This window comes from Globicephala melas, chromosome 15, assembly GCF_963455315.2.
Source record: "Globicephala melas chromosome 15, mGloMel1.2, whole genome shotgun sequence".
In the NCBI taxonomy this organism is placed as follows: Eukaryota; Metazoa; Chordata; class Mammalia; order Artiodactyla; family Delphinidae; genus Globicephala; species Globicephala melas.
In genome coordinates, this window is record NC_083328.1 from 25651498 (window position 1) to 25672664 (window position 21167).

Here is a 21167-nt window from a genome sequence, read left to right on the forward strand (position 1 = left end):
TTCCTGAGGAATGGCGATAGCGGGGAGAACTTGGAACACTAGGCCCGGAAGTAGAGGTGCGTTACCAGTATTTCCAGCATTTTGCTACATGAGTGACCCCTTGTAATTATTATACTTCTACTCTGACACCAGGACAGGCTTCTGAAGAGAGTTTGGAACGGCTCCACCATCCATTCTCCCCCTCTCATCTGGAAACATTTGGGCTGGCCGGCGTGACGGCCTTGTACGGAAGCCTGGAGGGCCCCGCCCACCCACGGCCCCGCCCACCCCATGGGCCCCGCCTCCCCGTGGGCCCCGCCTCCCCCGCCTTCCCGAGCCCCGCTTTCCACTCCCCGCTGCGCAGCCAGGAAGTTCCTTCTCTTCTCCGCCCCGCCGGCCGCGGGCGAGCGGGACGTCATCGCTGCCAGCGTGGAAACGGCGGCGGAGCTCGGGAGGCGGAAGTAGTGCCCGGGATCGCCGGGCCTCCATCGGGCTCCACCGGCCGCCTTAGCCATGGACGCGCCCCTGGAGAAGGTCCGTACCGGGGGTGGATGCGGAGCGGCGGCCCGAGGCCCCCGCCTGCGGGGCGCCTGTTTCCCGGTCGCGAGCTGCCATTGTGACCGGGGAGGGGGCCGGGGGCTAACGGGCCCGCCTGAGGAGGCCTGGTCGCGAGGGCGTCCGGCCCGTCGCTCGAGGCTGGGGCCTGGTCACGTCACGGGGCCGGGGGTCTCTGGGGTCCCCGTGGGCCGGGAGAGGCTGGGCCGGGTTCTGCCCGGGGCCGCGAACGACCCGGAGCCCAGTCGGGGGCCGCGGGGCCGACCTTGGGGCCTGCGAGAGCTCGGCTCACCCTCTCGGATGACAGAGCTAACAACTTGCGGCCGCAGAAGCTCCTGGAATGAAGCCCCAGTTGTTTCGGAGCCAATTGGAAACCTGTAGGTTGTCTGTGGGCTCCAAGTTAGGAAGGGAGATGTGCAAGCAGTAATTTGCCATCTTCAGCGAGCCTAGGAATCACCTGGGGCCCTTGGTAAAAATCCAGATTTTCAGCCCTCGGGTCGGAACCTTGGGGGACGGGACCGGGATCTGTGGGTTTAACGAGGTCCTCACGTGATTCTGATGCAGTAGTTTGAAAGACCCCTGAGGTCCAGAAAGGGGCGGGGCTTCTGTAGATTGTGAATTTCGTCTTTGGGAATGCTGCTGCTCCACAACTTTCTGGCTCCCCCTTTCCGTGGCGAGGGGGGGACCCTGAGGTCAGTCGGAAATCCGCTGGTAGCAGGGTTTTACTCTGATTTCCTCTTGGGGAAACAGCAGCGTGATGTACCTGGCTGACCGCTCTGGCATGTGAAATGGATTCTAATTGTCCCGGATTTAGAGCTAGTAAATGAGAACCAGTGCTTGGATTTCTTCACGGATACCTACTTTCAGACCCTGACTTTCTGCCCTCCCTCAAAGTCCTTCTTTCTTTACAAGCTTGGGAGTCCGCTTGTCCAGACCCGGTTTTTCATATATGTGGAATTCAGGAGCAATGCTAGTGTTTCAAGACTGCTTTATTTTAATTTTGAACTGGCAGAAGTAACATATTTTGTCATTTTTTCAATGCAGCAGCTGCTGTGGATTTGTTCACTTGTCACTGGAGAGTTAAAGGGAGTAATTGTACAAGTTGAGCCAGATGTCTTCATGTGCACACAGTGGTATAGCCTACGCCTCCGTTGTTTCTCATATATTGGGTGGAAGGAATCAAGAAAGGACAAAGATAATATGTTTTTCTTACACCGCCTCTGTGGTGAATGTTACATGTTTTTCTGTCTAGGAATAAAGTCTTCCCAGGCTTTTGATGAGCACAGTGTCTACCTTGTTGTACTTTGAGTTTCAGTCTAAATCAGTGATTCTCAACCACCAGGCTGTTTTGTTCCCCAGGGGATATTTGGCCAACGTTTGGATACACTTTTGATTGTCACAATCAGGCATTAGGAAGGGGCTGCTGGTACCTCGTGGGTAGAGGCCAGGGATGCTGCTAACATCCGACATTGCACAAGACAGACCCTGTACCAGAGAATTATCAGTAGTGCTGAGGCTGAGAACCCCTGGTCTACACCGTGTGTGGACCAGTAGTTGAATACAAACGCCCGTGGTTGAATACAAAATGATGCTAAAAATGTCCCTTCAGTGTTGTTTCCTTTCCAATTTCATAAAGAAGATGGGAGGGGCTTTGTGGCATTTCAGTTAGAAATCTAAAGAACTGGAGTGTTCTTTCCTCCAAGAATAGTTCGTTATAGGCAGATCTGCAAAACAGAATGGGTTGGAATCCTGCTTCAAATATTATTTTTCTGGTATTTGATTACTAGATTACAGTGGTTGCTCCCTAAATGTTAATTGATGATAAAAGATCTTAAACTCTTCAAATGAAGATCTGAAGAGGTACTGAAACTCCAGCATGCTTAAGCCTGGCACATTCACAAAAATTGCAGGGATCTTTCAGGAATTCAGAATGTGTGGGCTGGAAGTCTCTGCCTTAGGCCAGTGTGTAAATTCTGAATGTAAGTTTTTCAGAACTAGTACTGTGTCTTATTTTTATATTCCCTGAAGCAAGACAGGGCTTTACTTGTAATGAACAATTTCTCTTGGTGCTAAGTGGGCAGAAAAGAAAAAGCATTGCTGTAATATGAATGTTGAAAATTTTGTGTTGTGAAAAACAGTTTGAATCAAAGTAAAACATTGAATTGTGTCCATTATTCTGGTTTCTTTGAGGAATAGACTGCTGGGTTAAATTCTACATTGCTAGTATAAATTTAAGAACTATTTGAGCAGTTCTGAATGATGCCATTTAAACTAATCCTTGCATAATTTAGACTGGCTACAGAAACCACAATGTTATTTGATACCCATCCTCTAAAATTTCAAGTAATCTCTCTCACTCTATAATGTAGTGTGCTATCATTGTTTAATAGAATCACTCAGTACATTTCCTTTGGTCCAAATATAATTTTGTACCCTTGCTTTTTCTTTAAGTAATGTGTAGACATGCAGACCTGCGATGACAGAGCCATTTTCTTGCCTTGATTTGCTTTTCTTTCACAATATATGTTTTCTTTTTGTATTCAAAATTAGTGACATCCAGAGAAACTATAGATAGGTTAATTATAGGGACAAGGAATTCAAACTAGAAGAGTTGGCGCCTCAGCCCCCCCAATACTGTACGTCCAACTCATAAGGAACAAATCTCACAGTGTTTACTTATGTTAATATCCAAGTTTAAAAATGCCACAGGAAGTAATAACGCTGATGCTGAAGATTTTAATAAGGTACTCAACACACCTACATAACACCTGTTAGTAAAAACCTGCTACTTTAAACTTGTAGAACAGCCCAGATCTTTTCTTGCTGCTTGGAAAAATCTCATTCTTCCTGGGTATTATGTTTAGACAAGGTGTATAGCAGTTTGTTTTGCACTTTTTTTTTTTTTTTCGGTACGCGGGCCTCTCACTGCTGTGGCCTCTCCCGTTGCGGAGCACAGGTTCCGGACGCGCAGGCTCAGCGGCCATGGCTCACGGGCCTAGCCGCTCCGCGGCATGTGGGATCCTCCCGGACCGGGGCACGAACCCGTTTCCCCTGCATCGGTAGGCAGACTCTCAACCACTGCGCCACCAGGGAAGCCCTGTTTTGCACTTTTAATTCCAACCTTGAGTAAACTTAGAGCAGATGTCTCAGCCTTGGCACCACTGACATTGGGCTGGATAATTCTCTATTGTAGGAGGCTGTCCTGTGTACTGTAGAATGTTTAGCAGCATCCCTGGCCTCCACCCACTAGATGCCAGTAGCATCCCCTCCCCACAGTGTGACAACCAAAAACATCTCCAGTTGAGGCAGTTGTCCCCTGGGGGTGAAAGGATCCCCTCTGGTTGAGAACCACTGACTTAGAGAATCTAGAGCTGCACTGTCCACCAGCCACATTTTTTTAAAATTTATTTAATTTATTATTTTTGGCGGCGTTGGGTCTTTGTTGCTGCGTGCAATCTTTCTCTAGTTGCGGCCAGTGGGGCTACTCTTCGTTGCGGTGCGCGGGCTTCTCACTGCAGTGGCTTCTCTTGTTGCAGGGCACAGGCTCTAGGTGCACAGGCTTCAGTAGTTGTGGTGCGTGGGCTTAGTAGTTGTGGCGCACGGGCTTAGTTGCTTTGTGGCATGTGAGATCTTCCTGGACCAGGGCTCGAACCCGTGTCCCCTGCATTGGCAGGCAGATTCTAAACCACTGCGCCACCATGGAAACCCCACCAGCCACATTTGGCTATTTAAATTTAAATGTAATTAATTAAAATTAAATAAATTTAATATTTAGTTCCTCAGTCACATTACCCACATTTCAAGTGTTCAACAGTCACAATGTGGTTTGTGGCTGCAGTACTGGGGCAGCACAGATAATAGAAATGTTCACCACAGAAAGTTCTATTGGGTAGTGCTATAGAGGGGGGCCAATTTATTTACTGTACCGTATATCTAATTCTTGTCTCTAAAAGAGGCAACCTCGACCCTGTTTCTGACCTAAATAATTACAACCAAACCCATTTTTTACTGTTGTACTCATCCTGAGCTAAGTTCCCCCCTACCCCCTTGGACCTGATTTTGGAAAATTCTGTTACCACCTTACTGTTTATAAGGGGCAATAGGAGCTGCGTGGATGGAACATTGCTGATCATTACTGATAAGGACTACCAGAATTTCTATTCCTGCTCTTTACCTAAAAAGCTCATGTAAAGAACCCCTATTAGCCAAGCTTGAAATGACCAGTTTCTGTGATAAGCCTTTGTAGATCCCTCTCTTACCTAGAATAGAAGGACTTCTGTGAGGATATGATAGCCTATAATGTTACCGTTCATTTAAAGCTGATCTCTATATCATCATGATTGAGGGTTTTGCATACAGGTGCATGGTGCCTAAGGCAGTAAATGATTATCAAATGCTGGGTGTCAGGGAAAGCGTGGCACAAAGTTCCTGATCCTAAAAATTTATGGCGTTGGTGGTTCTCGATTTATTCAAAATTTCAGCTGTAGTTAGCAGAGCTATTGGTGGTCCCCAGTCCTGTGTGTTCCACCTTATCTAGAATTATGAGTTATAATTATAGATAGCAGTTGCTTGAGCTTAAAGTCATGTTTTCACCTGAAGCAGAAACCTGTTTTGACTTAAATTTTTTATTGCTGGTCAACTATGGTCAAAGCCCAGTGCTGAGTGCTGAGAAAGACACAAGGTGAATAAGACATGATCCCTGGGAGAGGTTACATTATAGTAAGGGGCATACAAGTTTAGGCAAAGCCTTGTATAGCAAAGAGGGGTAAAAAGAATCACAGGAATTAAGAAACAAAGGGCATCGAGTGAGTGACCAGGAAAGAGTATGTGGAAGAGATTCTTTAGGTAGAATATTTAGTTCAGAATCATGGCTTTTCTAGGTTTGTTTTAAATGTAAATATAATGTAGATTTTTACTTTATGTTTGTGCCTAATGTTATTGCTGGTAGAACATAAGAGAAAGGAAGCCATTTTACCTTTTAAAGTTAGATATAAAAAATATGCCTCCAGTCACTTTGAAAATGTTTAAAAATTCCTTTCAGAAACTTATCTAGCTTAAATTAAATCCATTCCCTCCAAACAATAGTCAAGGGCCATAAAACTATTTTGAGTTTAATATTTTGTTTATTTAATTTCTGTTACTATTGCAGTAGTTTTTGTTTTTTGTGGCGAATGCTAAGTGTTTAGCTGCCTTAAGGTTAGTTAGTCCTTGAGGCCCAGCCTGGGGCCCTGTCCACTTTTTTTTCCCCCAGTGCCTGTGGAAAAGGCATTCTGAGGGCAAAGTAAACCTTTCTGAGATCTTTTTCCTATGAGCAGAAAAACAGAAACAGCAAAGTAAAGCCTTCAATTTGAAGGTGCAACTCAGGGACATTGAACATTTTGCTACAGTGAGATTTTCAGGAGCCTAGTGAGACTGAATTACTTATTAGACTGGACATTGTATTGGTGCAGTCATATGAAATTGCTGTTTTTGTCCCCTAGAAATATCTGAATATTGGCAGTTTCACACAGTTTACAGTTTTACAACAGTAAAGTTCTGAAGATACATAGAAGGAAGGAATTGATGGGTTCCTTTCCTTAGAATTATTATTTTTAAGATAAGGTTGGCAACATTAAACCTGCATAATTCCAATTCAGTTTTGGAAATAATGATATTGATAAGGGTAATGGATATCTTTATCTTTCTGAATTGATCCCCCAATAAGTCCTAGGAAACACCTTCTTTAAGAAGCATATCTTAATGACTTATTTTTTCCAGTGACTATAGCATGTTTTGCTTTAAGCAATTTTCTTTTTGTTCCAGAATAAGTATGTGATTCCAGATAAACTAGTAAACTTCTTAGAAATAGAGCTTGCCTGTTGTGGTATTTTTCCATCCGTGTAGTTATTGGCAAACACTCATAATAAAATGTCTAAATGAACTATATGTAAAATAGATAACTAATAAGGACTTTACTGTATAGCACAGGGAACTCTACTCAATACTCTGTAATGGCCTATATAGGAAAAGAATTTAAAAAAGAGTGGATATATGTATATGTATAGCTGATTCACTTTGCTATACACCTGAAACTAATACAACATTTTAAATCAACTATACTCCAATAAAAATTTTAAAAATAAAAAATAAAATAAAATGTCTAAGTGAATTGATTCTCTTGGAATACATTTTCTGAAATTTAGATTTCGATCCCTGGCCTTCCCATCATGTATCTTAAGGCAAGTAAATTGAATGCCCCTTTTTTCCTTCTGTGTACTTCTTTTTTTTTTTAAAACCGTTTTATTTATTTATGGCTGTGTTGGGTCTTCATTGCTGCACGCAGGCTTTCTTTAGTTGTGGTGAGGAGGGGCTACTCTTTGTTGCGGTGCATGGGCTTCTCATTGCGGTGGCTTCTCTTGTAGCAGAGCACAGGCCCTAGGCGCGAGGGCTTCAGTAGTTGTGGCACGCAGGCTCAGTAGTTGTGGCACACGGGCTTAGTTGCTCTGCAGCATGTGGGATTTTCCTGGAATGGAGCTCGAACCCGTGTCCCCTGCATTGGCAGGCGGATTCTTAACCACTGCGCCACCAAGGAAGTCCCTGTGTACTTCTACTGATGCCAGGTTTGATCTGGTGTTACTAACTTTGCTGCCTCCTTATTGCTACCAGATTTTCCCCACTCTTTTGTATATTTTTGCCCCTTTTTTTCCCCTATATGTTCTTTTTTGCCTCTTTTCATGAGGGATTTGTAAGTTTAAATACTAACACCTCATGCAATATTTGCAAATCCCTTTTCAACTAAAATATTTTGCTTAATGAGCCATATAAGTACAGTATGTCTTCATGCTCTCACACACTCAAGCATAAAGTCCACACTCAAGCATAGTTAAAAATAAGATTTTCCAAGAGTATCCAATCCTTAAAAGACAAACATAGACGAAAGTGCCTTGTTCTTAATTAAATACTTTTCTGTTGGAACTACACAAAAGTATTTATAGATGTAGAAATTGAGGCTCCAATGAGTAAGTCAGGTTTGCAAGGTGCTATTATTACCTTGGAGAATCCCTACATTTTCTCTCATTGTTGACCCATAAGGAACAGCTGTGTTCCTGAAGCAGCTGCTGCTGTTCTTATTGCTTCTCTGAGATGTGTAGTATTTGGGGCACTTGTTTAGTGCTAGACAGCAGGCATCCTTTGTGTTTTCACCTGGGAGGAAAATATATGGTTTTTGGAAAGTTGATACTTGCATGCTTATCACTATCCAGGATTAACCTTGCTTAGAAAGCTGTGGAAGGCAAAAGAGTAGGTGAAATGTTAGAAACATCAATTCAGAGCTTTATCTGATAACGTCGATCAATTGAAGAAAGGTAGTGATTTGTTTTTTATTGAAGTATAGTTGATTTATAGTGTTGTGGTAATTTCTGTGTAGTGATTTTTTTTTTTGTAAGTCTAATGCAAATGTTGGAAACTAGCATTTGTTAACATCAAGGCCTTCTATCTGGTACGATCAGCTAGTATTCTCACATGCTTTCTTTTTCTTCTGTCAATAGTCCTAGAACCCCCCAAAATGAACATTCCTCCCCTGAAAAAAGTTTATTGAAACATGGTATTGTATACTTCTATTATTAATGAATGTTGTGATTTATATATTTTAAAATTACTCTTTAAACTTCCCCTTTTCTGGACGTTGCTTCTTTTTAAATGTATAACTCTGCATTTTTCAAACAGCAGTTATTCATATACAATCTTTGCAAATTTTGTCACATCAGTTACCACTTGTACGGTTATTTGCTTAATATTGCTTTTCAATCGACTAAATCAATTCAACCTCCTTCTTTAAAATTGAGGAACAATTTATATACAATAAAAATATGCACTTTAATTATACAGTTTGAGTTTTGGCAGTTGTGTATAGTCATATAACCACCAGCATAATTAAGATATGGAACATTTCCATCTCCCTAAAAAGTTCCCTTGTGCCCCTTTGCAAGTGGATCCCAGATCTGCTTTCTGTCACTACAGCCCTTTTTTTTTTAAACTTAGATTTGTGCTAAACAGAAATGTTTATGAATTCAGGGCTTGAGGTATTATTTTTTCCTTAATTCATATGAAAGTAAATCATATAGTTTTTGGTCACACTTTGGTAGGCTGGTTTAACTGAAGAAAATGTATACAAGAGCTTGATTAAGCATTTGAAAGCTGAGAAAATTTTAAGTGACTGGAGAGCAGTAGTTCCCAGATCTTAGGCCCTAAGATTTTATTATTCTTCTGCTGTAGTTTCCACTTTTTTTTTTTTTTTTTTTTTTTTGCGGTACGCGGGCCTCTCACTGTTGTGGCCTATCCCGTTGCGAGCACAGGCTCCGGACGCACAGGCCCAGTGGCCATGGCTCACGGGCCCAGCCGCTCCGCGGCATGTGGGATCTTCCTGGCCCGGGGCACAAACCCGTGTCCCCTGCATCGGCAGGCGGACTCTCAACCACTGCGCCACCCGGGAAGCCCATGTAGTTTCCACTTTTGAAAGGTTATTATAAACAACTTCTCAGTTAATAAACTTTATTAACAAATGATTGTTCACTCCATTACTAATAACTGGATGTTAATTTTCAATAACATCCATTAAAATAGTGTGGGTTTTTTCCCCCCCAAACTGCAGGTTACATCCTTTTTATGAGATGTCAAATCAATTTAGCAGGTCATGGCCAGCAGTTTTTTTTTTAATGAAGTAGAATAAAATGATAAATATAATGTATTCCGAATAATACGGGTAGGAATAGTACCAGTGTTACCTCATAACTAAGTTGATATAATTCTAGCCAAAAGCAAAAAATAAGTGATTTTTTTCATTAACCCATGTTGCCTTATTCCAAATAAATGTATAATTTCCTCCTGGCTTGAAAAATAGAGAATTACTTCCTGACCTCCTTTACTATTTTATCTTGCATTTGACTTTCAGCTTTTTTCCTCCAACATTTAAATTGTGAGAATTTTAATGATATTTTACCATTACATATATACTATTTCTTCTTCTGATAGTGGCAGGATATTTTAATATTTAATACTTAATATCCCACACTGACTGAAAGTGATGGAAATCAACTAGTATAAAAATGATTGTTGAAAAGATGCTTATCAAAGGATGAATGGCGGGGCTTGTTTTACAAAATGAGCTGTCTAGTTCTGTGACAGTTATCATATGAACAGTTGAATGGTTCTCCTTAGGAGTTTTGAACTTGCTTTAAGCCATGCCATGCATCAATGTTAGACGTAATTGAAGCAAAAATACCGAATCCACTTCATTACACAGAATCAACATAGCTGAAATATAAGTTACAAATTTGCAATCTAATGACTAACAGTCTAATAATGGTTTCTGAATCTTCAGTAGTGAACACGTGGTAGTTTTGTAATTAGAAAGTGAATCTGTGGATATACACACTCCATAGGTGCACAGGCTTCAGTAGTTGCGGCACATGGGCTCCGTAGTTGTGGTTCGTGGGCTGTAGAGTACAGGCTCAGTAGTTGTGGCGCACGGGCCCAGTTGCTCCGTGGCATGTGGGATCTTCCCAGACCAGGGCTTGAACCCGAGTCCCCTGCATTGGCAGGCAGATTCTTAACCACTGCACCACCAGGGAAGTCCCAAGGATTATCTTTAAAATGAGACCTTACTTAGCTCTAATTATGGTTCTTGAGACAAGAGCTTTTTCAAAATGTGAGTTGCTTTGTTTACTTTTTTGATGAAATTGAGGAGCAGTATTGCCTAGTGGTCAAGAGCACTGGTTCTAGAGTAGTACAGACCTTGTTTTAAATTCTGGCTTCAAAACATACTAACTCTGTGCCTTTGGGTTAGCCAGGCAGTAATGCATGTAAAGGTGTTAATTAGATGATGCTTGAATATAGCAAGCAACTCAGTAAGTGTTAGTAATTATTAAGGATTACAAATCTTATTGAGCCCTTTTTCTGTGCCAGATCCTGTGTTAGATGCTAAGGGTTGAAAAAATATGACATTCTTCTGGGAACCTGGCATAGAATACTATTTTTTTTCTTTCCTCAATATTGTAAAACAGTCTCCTTCTAAATACCAAATAATGGACATCTTTATTCAACTTAATTTTCTCTCGTTTTGTGTCTGGCTGTTACCCTGCTATTATTTATTAACATTTATCACACAAGTACTCTGGCACTGTAACAGGTACTGAGGATACGAAATGCAAATAAGAAAGTAGTTGCTGCCCTTAGTAGAAGCTTATGGAGGCATGGTTTAAGGAACCAATTTATAAATATTTTTCTTCGAGCATTTCTTGACTTAAGGCCTAATATCCTGCAACTGGATAACATTTTATATTTTGGATTATCCCGTTAACACAAGCACGTGAGGGTCTACATCATATTCCCATTTAATTGAGTCAAATTTAACTAAAAGTGCTATTTTCCCTACGCACCTGTTACCCACTCCCCGCTGTCCCCACTTCACTCTGAGTAGGATCAAGAGCAATTTAAATGTCAGCCTTTCCATTCAATGAGTGTGTGCTTGCTCTCTCGAGAGACTCAGATGGAGAAATGTGAAGCTGCACTTCTCTCTTGCCTCTCTCAGTGTAAACATCTTGTCATCACATGTGATTCTGGTGTTTAAAAATAAGTATTGTCATATGAAGTGGCTTCTAAACTAAGTCAACTATTTTGTCTATTCTTAACTGAAAAATCTGTTCAATTTTATAGGAGAAGTTAGCCGTGTTGAACTTAGAGCCAGCATGTTGATATCCAATATGCCATGCCTTCCTAAGGGGTTTCAGAGGTAATATGACAACCCAAGAATCAAGCTGACTTTAGATTCTTGGTCTTATAAGAGAAGTCAAAATTAGTAGGAGTCTGAATGGCTGCTTTCAAAAAGCATATAATCTAATTGGGGAGAATACCTATAGTGGAAAGATCATCTATAAAACAATTCATAGTAAAGGATGTAAAGAATCGTGAGGATAAATGGCAGTTGCATATTAGAATGGCCCCAGTTTCAAGCCTTCCGTCCTGTTGTCCCCATAAATACAATCATTTGTCAGGCAGTGAGTCCAGATTTTTGTTTTAGGAAAAAATGGTATCGATATCATTAGAGGGGATGTGAACATGTGAAAATGGTTTTATCCATAGGGGTTTCTTGGAAGTAGTGAATTGTGATTTAATAGGTAGTTAGAGGTGGATAAAAGGTACAAGGACATTTCAGATGGGGCAGATGTTATAAGCATGAAACACGGAGGTGTAATTGATCAAGCAAACTGTTTATCTTTTCATTTGGCCAGATGATCAGGGATTGATGTGTCACAGGAGATGAGGGTAGTAAGGACCGTGACCAGCAGACTGAGGAGCAAGATCAATTCTCTTGACCATTATCTGTTCCTCATCCTACTCACAACTGTTAATGGAGAGCATGGAGACCCTTTTAGATTACTCTCTAACCCATCTGGTGCTTACATTTAAATCGTGATTTTTATTGGAAACACCTGTTTTTTTAATGATTTTTTTTTCTCATGTAAAAATTAGATCGGATGTGGCTATGTGATTATTTTCTAATCTCTTGTAGAATCAGTGTGATGTAATAGAAACAGGCAGAAACACATCAGGAAACCAGGGTTCTGGCACCTCTCTGTCATTTATTACTTCCATGAGCCTAGGCAAGTCAGTGTACCTCTCTAAGTCTTAGTTTCCTCTCCTCTAAAATGTTATACGAGAATCAGAGGTTTTCATGCTTATACTTTTTCTTTTCTTCTTTTTAATGAAACTTTTTACAAGTGAAACTTTACTCAAAACCCTATTGTTAAAAACAGCTGATCTCCTTAAGGCGGGGGGCAGAGAGGTAGCAGCTCCAACTGGCTACCCAACCCCTTCTCCCCAAAGTTCTTTCCAGGAGTCTTAAGGCTGAGAAGAACACAGGTGGGAAATCCCTGGGCTAGACCCCTAAGGTCCCTTCTAGAATTAATATTTTCTGATACTTACATTGATAAACAGTAGAATTTCTTTAAAAAAATAAACAATTTTGAGGAGGTAACACAGTACTAAAGGTAATATACACTCATTGCACATCTACATTGTGTAAACTATTATGAGGTACAAGAGACAATATGAAGAGAAAAGCAGATAAATACACTTGAAGTGTATTTGAAGAGTAAGGGGGGAACAAGAGAGAGCTTCTGTGATTGTTTATAACCCAATTCATACTATACAGAGATTCAGGGGAACAAGATTGTCTCTCTAAAAATTTTTACGGAGATGTAAGAAGAAAGGAAAATGAGTGTTTCAATTCTGCAAGAATGTTTAAAAATTTGTTTCGTTTATGTTTTGAATGGGAGATAGATGTACACATGGTACTAAAATCCAAAAGGAACAAAAGGATATGAACTAAAAAGACTCTCTCTGACCCCTGTAGCCATTCTTTGGAGGCAATCACTATGGCTAACTTGTGTAAGCGTCCCAAAGTTTTTAGAAGCACTTGCAGATGTTTGAGCGTATTAGTCTCCTGGGGCTGCTGTAACAAATGAGCACAAACTGGGTGGCTTAGAACAACAGAAATACATTCTCTCTCAGTCCTGGAGGCCAGAAGTTTGAAATCACTGTCGCGGGGCTGAAATCAAGGGCTGGCAGGGCTGCGCTCCCTCCAGAGGCTCGGGGGGAGTGTCCCTTCCTTTCTTGTTCCAGCTGATGTTGCTTGCCAGCCATCCTTCCCTGTTTGGTGGCTCCATCACTCCAGTTTCAAGGCCAGCATCTTCAAATCTCTCTCTGCTCTGTCGTCACATAGTCTTCTCTCTCTGTGTGGTCTCCCTCCGATTCTCTCATGTGGATACATGTGATTGAATTTAGGGCTCACCTGGATGATTCAGGGTAATCGTTCCATCTCAAGATCCTTAATCACATCTGCAAAGACTTTGTCATATAAGGTAATGTTCACAAATTCCAGGGATTAGGATGTGAATATCCTTTGGGGGGCTATTTTTCAGCCTACTACAACAGTAAAATGAATAGTATACTATACATACTTTTCTGGACCTTGCTTCTAATAGTGAACAACTGAAATAACCTAAGGGTCCATTAATTCAGGACTGGTTCAGTAAATTATAATACATCCATCAGATGCAAAAAGGTGTAACCACTAAGAGGAATGAAGTGGACCTGCTGACATGGAACCATAGTCACTATAAAGCAGAAAAAAGCAATTTGGAGAGGTGCATATGAGCAAAGTGAAACTTTGGAGAGATATACGTCAAACTTAAAAGTGGCCTCCCCTGGGGAGTGGGACTTTTTTATGTTATACCTTTGTACTGTTGGAATTTTAAAATCAAACATGTTCTTTAATAATGCAGGTATTTTATAATAAATCCAGAAGAAAATGGACTTGCATTTAGTTTTTCTGGATGAATTATGTTGCAGAAGTAATAGAGGGTTGTTAAAATTTAACCTTTTGAAAATTTGTTTCCCAGATAGCAGACCCTACACTAGCTGAAATGGGAAAAAACTTGAAGGAGGCCATGAAGATGCTAGAGGACAGTCAGAGGTGAGCCTGTGGAACAGAAGTGACCCATTAAATGTGTTCAACTTGCTGTGAAACTGACAGCACTAGTTTCCTTCTGTTAAAGACACCTCTTGGTCTGTCATACAGAGTGAAGTAAGTCAGAAAGAGATAGACAAATACCGTATGCTAACACATATATATGGAATCTAAGAAAAAAAAATGTCATGAAGAACCTAGGGGTAAGATGGGAATAAAGACACAGACCTACTAGAGAATGGACTTGGATATGGGGAGGGGGAAGGGTAAGCTGTGACAAAGCGAGAGAGAGGCATGGACATATATACACTACCAAACGTAAGGTAGATAGCTAGTGGGAAGCAGCTGCATAGCACAGGGAGATCAGCTCGGTGCTTTGTCACCACCTAAAGGGGTGGGATAGGGAGGGTGGGAGTGAGGGAGACGCAAGAGGGAAGAGATATGGGAACATATGTGTATGTATAACTGATTCACTTTGTTATAAAGCAGAAACTAACACCATTGTAAAGCAATTGTACTCCAATAAAGATGAAAAAAAAAAGACACCTCTTGGTTTCAGAACGTCACACTTAGCTTCAGCCGAATTTAAAATTGGTATTTGTCTTGGGTATAAGGTGCTTTGTAATTAAAGGATTTTGAAATTAAGGGACAGGACTTACAATTTTCAGTCCTGCCTACTAAGAGTTTCATTTATTTAATATATTGACTTGAATCTATAAATACTTCTTACTGTATATTCAGGTCATATAGGGCATCAACTAACCAAGAAGTGGCTTGAAGTATTATTATATTTTTAATATTATTTTCCTGAAACTAAACCCTACCCCAGCCTGGGGGCTGGGACGAGAAGGCGAGATGTGTGTTTCAAATCTCATATCAGTTACTAAGAGGTTGTGAGCAACATTATCACATGTTCATGCTCAAATGTTAGAAGGTTAACAGTTTTTTATTTCGTTTAAATTAGAAGAACAGAGGAGGAAAATGGAAAGAAGCTCCTATCAGGGGATATTCCAGGGCCACTGCAAGGCAGGTAGGTGGCAATGAAGATAAGTACCTTTACTTAGGGTGTACACTTTCTTTAAACCAAGATTTTACCATCACTGACTTACAATTTTAGTTTTAATGAGCACAAAGCAAATTGAGAGTTATATGTAGTGTAACAGAAAACTGAAATGCCATTGGTTGGTTGGTGATAACGCTAAACCTACTGTTTCTCCCCCTTTCCCGTTCAGAGTTTAACACAACCTTGTAACTCAGAAGTGATACACAAACTCATAACTCAGCTATCACACTTGATTCATCCTTGAAACCAGTAATCTGTTTGGTAGACTGAGCTTTATTGTGAGAGTTATTTTAACTTGATAAGATTTATCATTTTATTATATAGTAAATGAAAGGAAAATGTCAACTCTAATTTATTTGCAGAGTGGTTTATTTTTTGGCAACTAAAGCAAATCTGTCAAGTGTTTGTGACTTGAGCTATCAGGGAAGAAGTCAGAAAAATAAGTAGTTATCCAACTAACATTTTCACAGGATGTTAGCACTCAATCTGGAGTTATCTGGAGTTAAAGTCCCGGCCCAGTTTCCCTCAGACAAACTTACTATTTTTTTTATAACCAGGAAACTGTACGTAGGTAAATAGTACAACTCCCTTAAGTTGTCCTTTGACTTGAATATAAATATGTACAATAAGTATGTTGCAAAAGAGTAGTATAGAGGAAGGATCCCAGTGTGCCAATAAATGTCACATCTAACACACCCAGATACTAATTTTTTTTTTGGCTGCGTTGGGTCTTCGTTGCTGTGCACAGGCTTTCTCTAGTTGCAGCAAGCAGGGGCTACTCTTCGCTGCAGTGTGCTGGCTTCTCATTGCAGTGGCTTCTCTTGTTGCAGAGTACGGGCTCTAGGCACGCGGGCCTCAGTAGTTTTGGCTCACTGGCTCTAGAGCGCAGGCTCAGTAGTTGTGGCGCACGGGCTTAGTTGCTCTGCGGCATGTGGGATCTTCCCAGACCAGGACTCGAACCCGTGTCCCCTGCAGTGGCAGGTGGATTCTTAACCACTGTGCCACCAGGGAAGTCCCCAGGTACTAACGTTTTAAAATAAGCACTCCTGCTTGTAGATGAAGGGTGCTGACTTGAAGTCCTCTACGGGTGAAGTTCATTCTCCAGCTGAAAACAGGAACCAAATCTTGTAAGTCTCCTCATCCCAGGCCTACTGAAGGGAATTAAAGCGTTCCACTCATCCCACAGAAGTTTCCCTAGAAGACATACTACCAAGAACATCCATAATTCTCAGAGTGGGAGGGCATTAATGTCACCGGTCAGGAGTACTCACACTAATAATGCTAATAGCCAGCGCCTGAGATAGCAGTTCCCCAGGCGTGGCATTCGGTGCTTTTCATGGACTAACAGCATCCTCACAGTTGTATAATGTGGGGCTTCGTGAGTTTCAGTAGCTTGCTCGAGGTCATGTGGCCTCATCTCTACACAATGTCCAAGGATCAGAGTCCCTCACACGTGAAGGTCAGCACCTTGAGGAAGATAGGTTTGGGGACATTGTTTTGATGGTGCTTTTTGAAAAGAGATAACTTTTTGGGGGGGGGTACTGCATTGGGTCTTCATTGCTGCGGATGGGCTTTCTCTAGTTGTGGCAAGTGGGGGCTACTCTTTGTTGCAGTGTGCAGGCTTCTCATTGCAGTGGCTTCTCTTGTTGCAGAGCACAAGCTCTAGGTGCACGGGCTTCAGTAGTTGTGGCCCACGGGCTCTAGAGCACAGGCTCAGTAGTTGTGGCACACGGGCTTAGTGGCTCTACGGCATGTGGGATCTTCCTGGACCAGAGCTCGAACACATGTCCCCTGCATTGGCAGGCAGATTCTGAACCACTGTGCCACCAGGGAAGCCCGAAAGAGAGAACTTTTTATTAGTCACATTCTCATTAATAAAGTGATAGTATTTTGACATCACATGTTTTACAAGTTGCCTTGCCATTGCTTAGAACTTCACCTTTCACATTCTTCTCATAAGTTTCCACCTCCTCATGTGATGAGCGTTTAAAAACATATCTTGGATAGAAGTAAGTGTTTACACTGCAAGTGAATCTGCAGTTTCCCCAGCTTGGGGAAGAGGTAATAATAAATCATGCTTGCATTTCATGCTTAGCTCTGTTAGAACAAACAGACAAGACTCCCACATGGAGAGAAGCTAGATACACCAGTGGCACTGGAGTATTCTTGCTGCTTTTGTGACCTTCCAACAGCTTATAAGGACTACTTCGGCCCTTATTACATGCTTATTAAATAGTCTCCAAGATTCAAATGAACAGGTAGAGAAATATTGCTAAAGCAGGTGAAATTTTTAAAAATCAAATTAATATTTAGGCAGAAGATTAATCACAAGTAAGGTTATATTCAGAATTCAGTTGATAATTTGAGGTTTGTTTTAAAAATGATGTATACTGTATCTCAAAACACATTATTTCTTTCGTAGCTCCTCAGTTAAAAAAGAAAACATGTCAAGCTAATTTAGATGAGAGAAAATAGTGAGAGACTGGTGAGGGATGTGTGCTGTTTCCACCTGTTTGTCAGCTGTTTTTCTGTTCTGCAGTGGACAGGACATGGTGAGCATCCTCCAGTTAGTTCAGAATCTGATGCACGGAGATGAAGATGAGGAGCCCCAGAGTACCCGGTAATGGAGAACAGTTGGCAGCTTCTGTTTGAAAGTATATGTGTTCTTGATTTTGATAATGATTGCATTCTCACAAGTTGCTGCAGTAATAAGCTATATTTAATTCCTAGTTACATGTGATATTAAAATGATGTTCAGTTTCTTCAGAGAGACATTGACATATTTTAGATAATATATTTTGTAAAAGGAAGTCATTTACTAAAATCTTGTCGTTTTTATGGTCTTGTGTCTTAGGGAGGGGCTGGCACAGGGGCCAGAGCATAGCTGCTGTGTGCTTTTCTGTTTCTGACTGCTTCTGCTCCTGTGCTTCCACCTCTGATTGCTGAGAAGTGCTGCAGCTGAATTCATTGGTGGCAGGCCACTTTGTGAATCATCTGTTTATTTTATTTCTGTTTATGCATCTATCAAGCAATTTATTTAGTTTCATTTTCTGTTTAATAGTTTTAAATTTAATTTTTTTGGAGTAAGTAATTCATTCTTCCAGTTCAAATTTCAAAAGATAGAAAGGGTGTATACGCAAAGGCAATTTTCCTTCTTACCTCTGCCTCCCTACCTTGTTCTCCTTCCTAGAGATAAGTTGCCAGTTTCTTGTGTATTCGTCAGAGATATTTCATGTGTATGTACACCCAAGCAAAATGTCTGTGCTCACCCCCTCCAGTACTTAAATACTATGCATGTTGTTCTGTGACTTGCTATTTTCATTTATGTCTTGGAGTTCCTGGCATAGCAGTATACAAGGAGCTTTCTCCTTTAAGAGCTGTTTAGTGTTACTCTAAATGGATGAGCCATATTTTATTTAACTAGTCTCCTTTTCATGTTTTACTCTTACGAACATTCCTACAGCCAGTAACTCTGTACATGTGTCATTTCTCATAGAAGAAGTGTTTCTGTAGATTAAAGTCCTAGAAGTGGGATTGCTGGGCCAGATAAGTTTGTGCATTTGTAAATTTGACAGATATTGCCAAATTTCCCTTCGTGGAATTGTGCCAATTCACATTCCCACCCATAATGTGTGAGAGTACATCTTTCCCCACACCTTTGCCTGAAAGGGTATTAGCAGACTTAAGGATCGTTGCCAGTCTGATAGGTGAGAAATGATATTTCAGCATAGTTTTAGTTTGCATTTTTCTTATGAACCAGATTAAGTGTCTTTTTGTATGTTTTAAGACACATTTATATTCCCTATTCTATGAACTGTCTCCTTTGCCCAGTATCCTGTCAATTTTTTGTTTTTTTCTTTTTACATTTATTCTTTATAAGGGAAATTAGTCCATCCACTTTAATAATATGTAAGACAATACCTAGTTCCCCTTGAATGTGCTGTGTTGTTATAAATAGCTATTTAATGCAGGGAATTGATCTTCATCTGTTGATTATTAAATTTTCTGCACATTTTAGCTCTACTCCATAGTTCTTCAACTGGTATTTAATTTAAAAAACTTTTTTGGAGAAAATTATTCAAAAACAGTTTGTGTATTTAGTTGGTATTCAATAAAAAGGATATTCATCTCCTAGGACTTGAATTTAAAAAAAAAATTTCCCCCCAAACTATTAATACCTTATGCATTGAATTTTCTAAATGTATCTCAGTGTCTGCCTTCTAGGCCATTAAATGCATTTCAAGTCTGACAGAAATTTCTGTGGAATAATGTGTCTCTGTGTTTTATATATTTATGCTTTGACTAATACTTTTTTTTTAATCTAATAAATTTTGATTAACAGAATCCAGAATATTGGAGAACAAGGTCATATAGCTTTGTTGGGGCACAGTCTGGGAGCTTACATTTCAACTCTGGACAAAGAGAAGCTGAGAAAACTTACAACTAGGATACTTTCAGACACTACCTTATGGCTATGCAGAATTTTCAGGTAATAAGTTTTTAGTTTCTGGTAAAGACATTTATGCGTTGGTTATAGACTGTGAGAGATCTGTTTTCTGGAGCTATGCTACCTGGGTTCAGCTCTGCCTCTTCCCTTTCCTCTTGGAAGCGTTGCTTAACCACTCCATGCCTCAGTTTCCTTATCTATGAAATGGGGATAGCCTTAATATCTATTTGATGACATTGTTGTGAGGATTACATGAACTAATACATGTAAAGAGCTGAGAACATGAGCACATACATGTTGGATAATGTCCACAGTTACTTGTTCTTAAGATTCCTAATTGGCACATGTTGATAGAAGGTACAGCAGTGGAATAGGTTCAAGTATTTTTAATCAAAGTATTAGCTGTGCTTTAGTAAAAAGGAAATGCTGTTGTAAGGAAGATGAGTATGTGTTATGAAATTGAAATTCGCTTTATACTGTGATAATATTGGCATTATTAAGGAATTCTAGCAGACTAAGGAGTCAGTAGAAGAAATGGGACCAATGGTATTTTGTGTTTATTTATGCTATTACGTTTATGGAAAAGGAATGTTTACCTAACGTTGGAACATTTAACTTAGGAGACTTATTTTCAGATGCTGGGAAAGAGCTTGACCTGGCGAGAGTATGAATTTGCCTAACTGTATGGCAAAGGAGAAATTTTCTTCTGTTCTAATAAAAATCCAATACCTGTAACTGAAAATCTCTCTGTCCTTCTTTTTGGAGAATGAGAAGAATAAAATGTCCCAGGCAGATATTAGTGAAAGCAAAAGTTAGGCTGACTAGCATTTTTGACAGTTTCACTTAACTTTGGATGTTTTAGGGCTGAAACTACTAAGAACCATGCCTGCATTATCCAGTGCTGGCTTTATTGTAAAGTAAGCCAGTGCATGATCTTCAGCCTTTTTATATCTGAGGGATTCCCATTCTCTACTGGTTTTCATAGTTTCTGCTCTTTCTGGAGCTGGGTGTGGATGAGGGGTCATTGCCTCTGTTCTTTATAACCTCCAGCTGCAGTGAGGTGTCAGCCCACTGAGATGAGGGTGATTCCGATCTCCTTTCACTGAGATAGGAATTGAGAAAAGAATTACTTCCATGGTTATAAGACTGGGATATAATATCAGAGATAAGAACATACTGACATATGGGTGTCTCTTAACAGGTATGAAAATGGCTGTGCTTATTTCCACGAAGAAGAAAGAGAAGGACTTGCAAAGATCTGTAGGCTTGCCATTCATTCCCGTTATGAAGATTTTGTGGTGGATGGGTTCAATGTGTTATATAACAAGACGCCTGTTATATATCTAAGTGCTGCTGCTAGGCCTGGCCTGGGCCAGTACCTCTGTAATCAGGTAATGCGGCATAAGGTGGATATTTTAAAGAAACGATGTTTTGTTCTGTCCTGGAAGTTTTTCTTTAGCTGCTGTTTTTTTCAAGTGAAAAGAAAGGTGATTTTCTTATAAGCTTGTTTTGTCATTATTATGTATAAATGTGTATTAATAAATTTAGATATATATATATGTATTTTTTTTTAGTTGCCCAAAGGCAACCACAGTCAACACGTTACTTTATTTCCT

General features: G+C 40.4%; 1 protein-coding gene across 4 annotated transcripts in view; it reads left to right on the forward strand.

Annotated features, from left to right (window-relative positions):
• Positions 1 to 316: 316 nt before the first annotated feature.
• PDXDC1 (pyridoxal dependent decarboxylase domain containing 1) overlaps positions 317 to 21167 on the forward strand; it is a 51336-nt gene continuing 30485 nt past the window's right edge. For all 4 annotated transcript variants that reach the window (XM_060285592.2, XM_030884029.3, XM_060285593.1 and 1 more), the window contains exons 1-6: positions 317 to 513; positions 13974 to 14047; positions 15006 to 15071; positions 17644 to 17724; positions 19447 to 19593; positions 20753 to 20942. In XM_060285592.2, the coding sequence (XP_060141575.1) occupies positions 493 to 513; positions 13974 to 14047; positions 15006 to 15071; positions 17644 to 17724; positions 19447 to 19593; positions 20753 to 20942 (579 nt within the window). In that variant the 5' untranslated portion in view covers positions 317 to 492. The remainder of the gene's footprint in view (positions 514 to 13973; positions 14048 to 15005; positions 15072 to 17643; positions 17725 to 19446; positions 19594 to 20752; positions 20943 to 21167) is intronic.